Consider the following 12,819-nt stretch of genomic DNA (forward strand, 5'->3'; position numbering starts at 1 on the left):
ATTTATCTCAAAAAATTTGTGATATCTAGTTTACTAAATATGGAAACTAGAAATTACCTTTATATAATAACAAAGACATCTTATTGTTCAGGAAACAATGTTGAACACTTAAATAGCATAATAAGCTAAAGCCAAAAGCATTTTATATATAAGCAACAGGCATTTATTAAAGAATATTTCTTCCTTTAGACCGAAGATTCCTGTATTATTTTTTTCCTCAAGTATTAAAATAGCTAATTTGCTTTTGCATTTAAAGAAATCAAGACTGTTTTAAAGCAGCATGGTTACTATTGTTTTACACTAGGCAAGTGCATATGAAATGACTACAAAGTGTCCTGAACAAAGAATATGAAGTACCCAAAGAATGCCAGTGTAAATTTATCTCTTTTATAGGAATGTATGTAAAGCTGAGAATATCAAATTATCTTTGCTTATATGCACTATTTAAAAAAGAGATTATATTTCTCAAGTTCATATGGATGCCTATCGTATTTATATTTAAATAAAGATACATTGATATACCTTTGCACAGAAAAGCCATTTTAATCAAATTGTAGAGATGTTACTTGTTTAGAACAGTATGGGGCCCCACTGCCAAGAAAGTGCTGGCAACGTTAAATATGTGAAATTCTCTCGGACATCCTACCAGTTTCACAGTGAATGGCAGTGAAATTTGAGGTTAGAGGTTTTGAATGGGGGTGGGGAGAGGTTGAGAAGGTAAATTGGGAAGTGGTAGACAATAGAGACAAACTGAGCTCATCATTACTGATCTTTATTTGCCAATTCCTTGCCTGTTATGGAAATAACTTGCTGACAAATCAGAAATGTGGAAATCCTCATTGCGTACAAGGGATTTACGTCTATTTTTTATTAGGTTGGTTTTTACTAGTGAAACCCATCACAAAGCTACAACACTCATTGGCACCTAGTAGGTGCACAGTAATAGCAGTTTCGCAAATTATAGGAACAGCTAACACTTCGCTGTTACCTGCTATGGGCTAAGCCCTGTAGTGATTCTCGTCCATGTGTTAAGTGAGTTAATTCTCACAGCAATGCTCCAAGGTGGATGCTGTTGTCTTCTCCATTTCCTAGAGGAGAAGCTGACACACAGGGCATGAGGTACCCACGGTCACATATTTCGAGAAGTAGAAATGGATTTCTAGCCCAGACCCTCTGACTGCAGTGTTTTCTTGTATCCACAACACTGCCCTGCTTCTCAGAAAGTAAAGTTCTAAGATGTGAGAGGTGGCTGTTTATTTACATGCTCCTTTAGGAGAATCTAAGAAGTTGATTTGTGTGGGAAAATCAAATTGGGGAGCATTTAGGTGCTTCCCAGAGAAGGTGTCAGCACTTGATGAAGAGAAGAGACATTGTTTTGAATAATTACTTTCCTTTCTCAGGGCACACAGGTGTCGCAGTAAAGCCTCTTGCTTAAGATGGAGTGAAAGATGTAGTTGCCATGACTGCCGAGTGGGCCGAAGTGACAGACTAAATAACTTCACTAGAACAGTGCTGCTCCCCAGGAGCCAGGATGCACAGAAAACCAGTGGAATTTTCAGGGTAATTTGAACAATATTTGCAGGCGGGGGCAGCCTAGGTGTCTTTCTTCACAGCAGGCGGCAGTAGCAGGGAGTCTTGTTTAGGACTCTGTTCCTATCACCTAAAAGTTCCAAAGCTTAACTGCCTGCCAGGATAATTAGCCCCCCTGCAAACTGGAGATTCTTTTAGATCCGCTTCCAATACATTAAAAAAAAAGAGGAAGAAAGAAAATAATCATTTTCAAGTAGAACAGCCTGGACCTTAAATTCTGATATATGGCAAATTGCAGCCCAATAAGAAATGAAACCACATTTCCTAAGGACAATTTTGAAAGAAACCTATTATTTTTTCCCTTATTTCTGAGTGCATAAAATTGTAATATACTTTCTAGATTTTATTATTTCCTATGCCTTAAAGTGAGGGGTTGGAAGAGAATCATTCATCAGAAGAGATCTATTGCAGCTAAACTAACCCTCTCATTTCATATGATAACTACCATGCAAACCTATATAATGTGGAATGTTTGAGTGAAATGCCAGGTAAAATGGTTTGTACTTTCAGAATGCCTATGATCTTAAAGCTTGCTCAAGCCTTTAATCTAGGGTAAAATATCAAATCCTTTTCACTTACATGAAAATGCTTGAGGAGATTTGTGGATCTCAAAACCATGATATGGTTTCATCTAACACAAGAAATAACAAGCAACTTCTACATCAGAGAAAGTGTTCTAGTGTTTTGGCTGATCAACCTGGGTCCACATCCATCATAGGAAAAAATAACTATTGGCATTTGGTATTTTCAGTGACAAAACCAAGCCACATGGAATAGAGAACATTATTTCTGAAAGATACTGAAGTCTTCTAATGTATTACTGCATTAATCTAGATTGCATGCCATCTGTGCAGTTTATGGTTCATACTCAATATTGGATATTAATAAGTCACTAAAAAATGAATGAGATGTACCTGTTAGCTTTCCAAGTGAGAAAAGCAGGTCACAGAGATATTTTTATAATGTGATCTCATGTTAAGAGAGATGAATATGATGATATAAACAGGAAAAACAATATGTAAGAATATATAATAGTTAAAATGAATTGCCTGGTTGAGGGTTTGATGGGTGGGGATGGGAGATATAAGTGTGCAGAGAAAGGACAGCCTGGCAAAGAGGGAAGAAGAAAACATTTTACCTTAAGATATATTTCAAATTGCATACACATGTAGAAGAGGTGTGTTAAAATGCCATATTAAAAAAGCATGTCATGCTTCCTCCATCCCCAAGAGAGGAACATAATTATAAATAGGAATATTACTCTTATACTAAATGAGCTGATAGCCTTGGAAAATGCCCTGGACTTAAGAGGCTGAAAGCTTGGTATGAATCCAGTCACTTTAGCTTCCTATCTCAGAGTTCACATGGGGTGAGGAGAAGGAGCTGCAGCTTTCAGTTTAAACACTAACTTTGCAATTTCCTAGCCACGTGGCACTGAGCACTTTTCACGCTGAAAAATGAGGATAGCATGGCATAAGTTGCTGAAATAATTCAATGAGATCACACAATTTAACAAGTGAAATCTGTATCAACTTTTAGGAAGAAAGTTTTTTTCCTTTAAATGCCCACTTTCTCTCTTTCCGTAATCTGACACTCAGAAGTTTTCAGTTTGAACACTGTAATGGTAACTTCACAATGACTGCTCTTAAATGCTATGTTATCTTGTGTACTCCGTTGCTATAGCTGAAGTGACTGAATAAATTAATAAGAATGAAATGGATCAGAGAGGCTTCATAGAGGGAGTCTTAAGTGATAAGTAGAATTTGCATGGGGGGAAACATTCCAGGTAGAGGAAGAACCTGAACAATGGGTACTTTCTCTGGATCCACACTGAATTCATAATACATGCTTTCTCAAAGATTTCCTGCTGGAGGAATTAGAAAATAATGCTAATATAGAAAAGACTTACATTTTGTAAGGCTTCGAAGATGGACAGGATAAGTTAGATTGAACATGTAGAAAATTATGAAATGAAGAGTTATTGTTTAAGTTTAGGTAGTCATACTGAATTGAAAGGGACTGAAGAAATGATGTCGTCATCAAATTAGTAGATACAGTTTGTTATGCGTAACATGCAGATTGTGGAGTATTTGGTTAGACTTTTTAATTCTTTCTCTAATTGTATTTTGTGTACATGTGTGTGTGTGTACAGTGCTATCATATATAAAATATATTTATACAGTTTAATGAACCAACCAACAGACGTTTTCTTATTAGGGGATTATTATGTCAAGACCAAGTTTTCAGATAGTGATGGAATTTATCTTATACTTCTTTGGGGTCCATTCTTTTCATCATTTGAAGCCAACTTTATTCAATTCTTTGATCAAATCTCTTGAGATCTTATAATCCTACTCCCATTTCCATTTGTTTAAGAGGAGTTGGTATATCGGTATTTATAACAGAATTTGTGATCTATTTTATCAATTGAGAAGATGGAGTCTAAAAATCCTAATATTTACCCCAAATAGTATCAAATGAGGAAGTGGTATGTAAGGAATAACAGCCAAATGGAAAATGAAGCATTACTTTATTAGTACTCTGGCAAGCTCCTTACAAATTCCCAAAGAAAGTCTTACTTGGAAAAACACGTGAAGCCATATTATGAGCTCAGGGCTACTTTGGTGTCCTAATTCCTTTGTCTGCTCTTATTTCACCAATTTGAGATTCTGGGTCATCTCTTCCCACTGAACTGCCTAACAGAGATAAACAGGGAGGTCTTTACCCAAGAAAGCCAGCTCTCTCAGTAGGCCTCCAGTATGGAATAATTCAATTGAAAGATCAAAAGCCATACTGTTCAGAGGATCCAGACCCTAGCACATCAATCATGTGGTCAGAAGGCAGCAGAAGGCAGTAACATTAATTCAGGAAGCAAAAAAGAGGAAAGATATTTGCCTTTAAGGAAGAACAAAACGGATTACAATCAATGTTCCAAGTTCAGCTTAAATAGTTGCAATACAATGTGATAAATGTTAAAACAGAGAAGTGCTAGGTAGAGTGTTGCCACAAAGTTGGATGTAATTAACTCCTGTGTGAACCCTGGAAGGCTTCATCGAGAAAGATACAATAGGGATAAACAGAGTAATTTTGTCAGAGTAATGATGGTAACAAGGAAGAAATTCCAGAAATTGGGAATTTGGTAAACCATGATAAGTTTGGGGGAAGACAAATGGTTTAGTATGACTGAAGAAGCTTTCATAGGACAAGCAGAAAAACTGGGGAGGTAAGCAGAAATGAGGCGGCCTGAAATTTCATTGTTGAAAGGGGTCATCCAGCAGATGTGACCTCAGGCTGACCCAAGAGATAGCCATGGGCCATTGGAGGCTCCTCGCCTCCTCCTGTCCTTGGAATGTGCCTTCCCCTTACCTTCCTTACTCCCAGAAGCTGCCCCAAGGGTAGAGCCTCGAGGTAGAAATTTGCTGTTGAGACCATCTGGATGATACATGTGACAGAGCCCAGTTAGGGTCTCTAAACAAACTTTTAAGATTAGGTGGGTGGATGAGGAGACCTACTCATCTTGCAGTTGTCCAAGAAAGGCCTCATATGTGATTCCCTTGCTTACTCAATCTGCCACCTACCAGTCTGAAGTGACTCTCCTCTTTCTTTGGTCTCTCCCTACCCTCTGCATATGGGTACCAGTTTTATATCACACCCAGGAAGCCCCAAAAATGTTCTGAACTAGCAATCATACTAAAGAATATAGGCTTTATGCAATGATAACTATGGGGGTGGGAAGCTTGATGAAAACAAGACACTGGAATTTGGGTTTGTCCTAATGACATGAATAGTTGCCTATCTCTAAAAATGCTATTATGTGCATATTTCCATAGTATTAGTTACCTAGGTTGCTGTAACAAACTATAAAAAAATTATCAAGGGCCATTCTGGCTACCACACATCATTTTATATACATTGATTGAACAGATTTGTTTTTCAATACCACATTCCTCTAACACTATCTGATAGTGACAATGATAGTAATAGGTCATGGGCTTATCATAGAAGAGATCAGAAGATATAATGAAAAGTTATCACAGATTCTCTAAAAAATGTATAAGACATATTGGCAAGTAGCTCATCTTTCTTTAGAAAATGACTCAACAAAGCAGTATTCATTTAGATGATATTTTATTTATTAGAGCAAGATTGGACAAATTTCAATTTAACAGCTGGAGAAATTATTTTAAAATCACAACATTTAATGTATTGGCATACTTCTACAGGTAGGTATAGATCAATTACATATTTTTGAAATAAAATCAATGCTTCTGTATTTTAATGAGAAGATTGGAGGATAGACAGAAGCCTTGCACATACATTTAGCAGACATGCTTTAATGGATAGTAGAAGACTGTCAGAAAGTAGATCCACTGTGACAATTTCTACAGTCCTCAGTGATTTCTTTGTTATAAATAACATTTTTAAATGTGTACTTTTCTGAACATAAAAAATAGCAATTCACTTTATGAATACTTTCATATTTACAATGCCCTTTTAAAAACAGTTAAAACGGAATATTACAGTGTGAACTAAATATTCTAAAATTAAAAGCAATAAAGAATTCAAATACACTAGTTCAAAGATATGATATTTTTTACTACACCAAAATGATATCGAGTAGAATACTTCAGCTTTATATACACTATTTTTACATTTACAGCCATGAAAAATACTGTATTTTGGCACATTTATGTATTACTGATTAAGCATTTGAAGTCACAGTTTGTGAAGTATATACCTCAGAAACAACATATAACTCTTTCTAATGTTAACCTAAAAATGTAACAGAAATGTTTGTTTTTTTCATTTGTGAAGTTTTGTGTGTTTCAAAATGGAAGAAAATGGATATGATAAAAAATAGGTCTAAGTTGTTTAAGTAGAAATTTAAGTTCAGAACAGTTCATGAAATGGTAAGGTGTGTTTATTCTTTATTTTATCTCTATAATTTCACATCTAGCTTACAAAAAAATAGGCTTACTGAAAATATATCTCCTTGTTATAATAACCATTAGCTTTTTGCTGTTTTATATTCTGCCCCTTCATTCTCTTATGTTCCACTTTCTGCAACGGAGCTCATTACCAAGGTGATAGGGGACTAGTTTCAAAGGCAACATGAGTCACAAAAGTATGAATGCAGTGGTTTCCTTCAGGACATTCATATATATTTCTTTTGTTAGAAAGAAATCTTTCCTTGGGCACAGTGATATCACTCCTGAGAAACCAGTTACTTTTCAAATATTTGCAATACTATTTTTAACATAATTAACTATGTCATGTAGGAGAGCATACTATAGCTATGTGGTATATAATTTCACCTCTTATCTACTGTTCTCACACTGTAAACAGAAAGACTGATTTCAAATATTTGATTATTTCATAATTAATAATTGGATAATTAGTTCAAGTCATTCTTATGCATTGGCGATCCACAGCTTGGATCTTTATTTTTGTGTAGCAATCCATTGTTCTCTATTTTTTACCTTAAACATCCAAAACAACAAGGGACATTTTTGAACAATCTATAATATTCTTCTTGGATCTAAAAAAGAGAAAAAAAGGAGGAAATGTCAAACAGAATTGCAATAATCACATTAAATTATTTTCAAATCACATTAAATTGTTATATTTGGTTTCCTAAGGTATTTTTATTTTTTATTGATGTATGATTGATATACAATATTCTATTGATTTCAATTATACAACACAGTGATTCAATAGTTAACAGACATTATCAAATCCTCACTCCAACTAGTACAGTTACTGTCTGTCAACAAAAAAGATGTTACAGAACCACTGACTGTTTTCTCCATGCTGTACTTCCATCCCTGTGGCCAACTTACATTATAATTGAGATTTTGTGCCTTTTTAAACTCCTCATTCTCCCTGCCCACCTACCCTAACCCCCTCCCCACGGTAACCACCAGTCTCTTCTGCGTTATCTAGGAATGTACTGTTTTGTTCACTTTATTTTGGTTTGCTTTTAGATTCCACATATAAGTGAAATCATATGGCATTTGTCTTTCTCCACCTGGCTTATTTCACTTACCGTGATACTCTCTAGATTCATCCATATTGTTCCAAAAGGGATGCTTTCTTTTGTATGACTGAATAATATTCCATATGTATATGTTCTATATCTTTATCCATTCATCTATTGATGGACACTTTGGTGTCTCCATATGTTGGTTATTGTAAATAATGCAGCAACAAACATAGAGGTGCATATGTCTTTTCATATCAAGGATTTTGTTTTCTTCAGGTAAATTCCTAGAAGTGGAATTACTGGGCCAAATGGTATTCCTATTTTCAGGTTTCTGAGAAACTTTCATACTGCTTTCCATAGTGGCTGCTCTGATTTACATTCCTACCAACAGTGTAGGAGGTTTCCCATTTCTCCACATCCTCTACAACACTTGTTATTTCTTGTCTTTTGGATAGTGGCCATTCTAACTGGTGTGAGGTGATATCTCATTGTGGTTTTGATTTGCCTTTCCTTGATGATTAGAGCATCTTTTCATGTGCCTGTTGGCCATCTGTGTTTTTTCTTTGGAGAAATGTCTGTTCAGGTCCTCTACCTATGTTTTAATTAAGATATATGTTTATTTGGTGTTGAGCCATATGAGTTCTTTGTATATTTTAGATGTTAACCCCTTATCAGATAAATAATTTATGAATATATTCTCCCATTCTGCAGGCTGCTTTTTTGTTTTGTTCATAGTATCCTTTGCTGTACAGAAGATTTTTAGTTTGATGTAGTCCCACTTGTTCATTTTTTATTTTGTTTCCTTGCCTGAGGAGATGTGACCAGTAAAAATTGCTCATGCTTACGTTGAAGAGAGTTTTGCCTATGTGTTCTTCTAAGAATTTTATGGTTTCACATCTTATATTTAGGTCTTTAACCCATTTTGAATTTATTTTAGTGTATGGAGTTAGACAGTTAGTATACAGTTTCATTCTCTTGCATGTAGCTGTCCAGTTTTCCCAACATCAGTTATTGAAGAGACTGTCTTTTCCGCATTGTATATTCATGGCTCCTTTATTGTATATTAATCGACCATATAAGCATGGGTTTATTTCTGGGTTCTCTTCTACTTCATTGATCTATGGGTCTGCTCTTGTGCCAGTATCATATTGTTTTGATTGCTATACCTTTGTAATAGAGCTTGAAGTCAGGGAGCATAACCTCTCCCCTCCCCGCCACCGTTTTGTTCTTCTTTCTCAGATCGCTTTGGCTATTCAGGGTCTTCTGTGGTTCCATGTGAATTTTAGGATTATTTGTTCTATTTCTTTGAAAATGCTCTTGGTATTTTGATAGCAATTGCATTGAATCTGTAAATTGCTTTGAGAAGGATGGCCACTTTAACAATATTAATTCTTCCCATACATGAGCATAGGATATATTTCTATTTATTAGTGTCTTCTTTAATTCCTCTCATTAATGTCCTACAGTGTTCAGAGTACAGGTTTTTCACATCCTTGGTTAGGTTTATTTCCAGGTATTTTATTCCTTTTGATGCAATTGCAAATGGAATTATTTTCTTGTTTTCTCTTTCTGCTAGTTTGTTGTTAGTATATAGGAATGCAACAAATTTCTGAATATAGATTTTGTATCCTGCAAATTTGTTGAATCCTGAAACTTTGTTGAAGTCATTTATTAGTTCTAACAGTTTTTTGGTGGAGTCTTTAGGGCTTTCTATATATATATATATATATATAGTATCATGTCATCTGCAAATAGTGAAAGTTTTATTTCTTACCAATTTTGATGACTTTATCTCTTTATCTTGTCTGATTGCCATGGTTAGGACTTTCAATACTATGTTAAATAAAAATGGTGAGAGTGGGCATCCTTGTCTTGTTCTTGATCTTAGGGGAAAGGCTGTCAGCTTTTTGCCATTGAGTATGATGCTGGCTATGAGTTTCTCATATATGGCCTTTATTATGTTGAGATATATTCTCTCTATACCCATTTTGTTGAGAGTTTTCACTAAAAATGGATGTTGAATTTTGCCAAATGTGTTCTCAGCACCTATTGAGATGATCATATGGTTTTATCCTTCCTTTTGTGAATGTGGTATACCACATTTATTGATTTATAAATATTGCAGCATCCTTGCATCTGTGGATTAAATCCCACTTGACCATGATGGACAATCCTTTTGATGTATTTTTGAATTTGGTTTGTACTATTTTGTTCAGGATTTTTTCATCTATATTCATCAGGGATATTGGTCTAAAAATTTTTTTTTTTTTGCACTTTGTCTGGTTTTTGTATTAGAGTGATGCTGGTCTCATAAAATGAGTTTGGAAGTATTCTCCCTCTTCTACCTTTAAGAAGGAATACTTTAAGAAGGATGGATATTAGCTCTTTTTTAAATGTTTGGTAGAATTCAGCTGGGAAGCCATCTGGTTATGGACTTTTATTTGTTGGGATTTTTTTGATTACCAATTCAATATTGTTAAAAGTAATTGGTCTGTTCAGATTTTGTTTTTTTATGGGCCAGTTTTGGAAAGTTGTACATTTCTGGGAATTTGTCTATTTCTTCCAGGTTGTCCAATTTATTGTTATATAATTTTCAACAGAATTTTCTAATCATTCTTTGTATTTCTGTGGTGTTAGTTGGGACTTATCCTATTTCATTTCTGTTTTTGTTCATGTCCTCTCATTTTTTTTCTTAAGTCTGGTTAGGGATTTGTCTATTTTGCTTATCTTCCCTAAGTACCAGCTCTTGGTTTCATTGATTTTTTTGTATTGTTTTATTATTCTCTATTTTATTCATTTCTGCTCTGATCTTCGTTATGTCTCTCCTATTAACCTTGGGTTTCATTTGTTCTTCTTTTACTAGGTTCTTTAGTTCTGAGTTTAGACTATTTTGGATTGTTCTTGTTTCTTGAGGTAGGCTTGTATTGCTAGGTACTTCCCTCTTAAAACCGCTTTTGTGACATTCCATATATTTTGAACTGTTGTATTTCTGTTTTCATTTGTCTCAATGTATTGTTTGATTTGTTCATTGTTCTATTGATTATTTAGAAGCATGTTTATCCTCTATGTGTTTGTGTCTTTTTTGTTTTTTTGTGTGTGTAATTTATTTCTAGTTTCATACTACTGTGGTCTGAGTAGTCACTTGATATAATTTCAATCTTTTAAAAAATTTTGAGGTCTTTTTTTGGCCTAGTATGTGATCTATTCTGGAGAATGTTCCAGGTACACTTGAAAAAAATGTGTATCCTGCTGCTTTTGGGTGGACCTTTCTGTATTTATGTGTTAGGTTCATCTGATCTAAAGTGTTATGCAGTACCTTGTTTCCTTACTTTCTGAGGACGATCTGTCCATTGACATAAGTGAGGAGTTAGAGTCTCCTAATAAGATTGAGTTACAGTCTATTCCCCCCTTATTTCTATTAGTATTTGTTTTATATATTTAGGTGCTTCTATATGTCATGCATAGATATTTGTAATTATTGTATCTTCTTATTGGACTGATCTCTTTGTCATTATGTAATGTCTTTTGTCTCTTGTTACTTTTTTTGTTTTAAAGTGTATTTTTTCTGATATAAGTATTGCTACTCTTGTTTTTTTTTTCCCTTTCATTTGTATGAAATATCTTTTTTCATTTCTTCACTTTCAGTCTATGTATGAAATTTTAGTCTTTAGGTCTGAAATGTCTCTTGTAGACAGCATATAGATGTGTCTTGTTTCTTTATCCATTCTTCCACTGTCTGGCTTTTGATTAAGTCCATTTATATTTAAGGTAATTACTGCTAGGTATGTACTTATTGCCATTTTATTGTTTTCTGGTTGTTTTTGTAGTTCTTCTCTATTCCTTTTTCCTCTCTTATATTCTTCTCTTGTTATTTGATGGTTCCCTTTAGTGTTCCGCTTGGGTTTCTTTTTTAAACATTTTTTGTGTATCTATTGTAGGCTTTAGGTTTGTGGTTACTAAAAGTTTCATAGTTCCCTTCTATAATAGTCCATATTAAATTGATGGCTGCTTTGTTTGGAACACAATCTGAAAATACTACATTTTTATTCTTCCTCCACACTTTATGTATAAGATGTCAGAATCTACATCTTTTGTGTAGCCCTTGACTTATTTGTGTATAGTTTATTTTACTACTTTTTTTTAACTTTATAGTTGCTTAGTAAGCAATTGGTCTACTACCTTTAATGTAGGTTTATTTTCTCTGATGAAAAAATATTTAGCCTTAAGAACATTTCCATCTACAAAAGTCCCTTTAACATATCCTATAAGGGCAGTTTAGTGGTGGTGAATTCTTTTAACTTTCATTTATCTAGGAAACTTTTAACCTCTCCTTCAATTCTGAATGATAACCTTGCTGGGTAGAGGATTCTTGGTTGTAGGTTCTTTCCTTTCAATACATTAACTATTTCATGCCACTCCCTTCTTGCCTGTAAAGTTTCTGCTGAGAAATATGCTGATAGCCTTATAGTTTCCCTTATAGGTAGCTGTCTGCCTCTCTCCTGTTGCTTTAAGTCTCTCTCTTTATCTTTAACCTTTCCCATTTTATTTGTGTATGTCTTGGTGTTGTCTTCCTGGGCTTCCTTTTGTTGTTTTCTAAAGTATTGATTGCATTCTCATTATCTGTCAGAACATGCTCCAGTGAATATAAGCTTTATTTGCATTCCTAATAGGAAGTTTTTAAAATATGTATATTTCGCTATGAATAGTTAGGTTTTCTGATTATTTTGACATGAAAGTGTATTGCATTTAGGCAATAAAGGCACAACTCATAAATCTATGAGCATATGAAACCTTATCAACTTGTAACTGATGCTATATGAATATGCTATAGGGTTTAACCAAAATAAAAGATCTACTTACCTTTCTAGATAAAACACACAAGAATAAGAAAATGAACATCCCCTGGAAGGCATTGCTGACTGTGAAGAGGTAAGCTGTCACCACTGATGCGTGCACGACATGGAGAACTCCAAAGATCCAGGTTGTGCCAAGAAGGAACAGGAGAGCAAGGGCTCCTCTGGCACAAGATCTGTAATGAATTTGAAATGTTTCAGATAAGAAAGCTACAAACATTGAACACACACCTGAATTCCTCAAATTATGTGGGAAATAAGTTTTTGGTATAAGCAAGAAATCATTTGCAAAAACGAATAATGATTTTGAAAACTGACAAATTGTGCTGCAGTTACATGGTGCAGCCTTTAGGTATATTACTGCACTGTGGCAGGGATGTGCTTCCAAAATCA

The 12,819-nt window shown here is 34.5% G+C and overlaps 1 protein-coding gene across 1 annotated transcript in view; it reads right to left on the minus strand.

The window, feature by feature from the left end:
- Window positions 1-5,701: 5,701 nt before the first annotated feature.
- Window positions 5,702-12,819, minus strand: part of ADGRL4 (adhesion G protein-coupled receptor L4) — a 116,900-nt gene continuing 109,782 nt past the window's right edge. Inside the window, exons 15-16 of the mRNA XM_036890245.2 lie at window positions 12,434-12,602; window positions 5,702-7,129 (exon numbers count right to left, since the gene is read on the minus strand). Of these exons, the coding sequence (XP_036746140.2) occupies window positions 7,067-7,129; window positions 12,434-12,602 (232 nt within the window). The 3' untranslated portion in view covers window positions 5,702-7,066. The remainder of the gene's footprint in view (window positions 7,130-12,433; window positions 12,603-12,819) is intronic.

This window comes from Manis pentadactyla, chromosome 4 (assembly GCF_030020395.1).
Source record: "Manis pentadactyla isolate mManPen7 chromosome 4, mManPen7.hap1, whole genome shotgun sequence".
Classification (NCBI taxonomy): Eukaryota; Metazoa; Chordata; class Mammalia; order Pholidota; family Manidae; genus Manis; species Manis pentadactyla.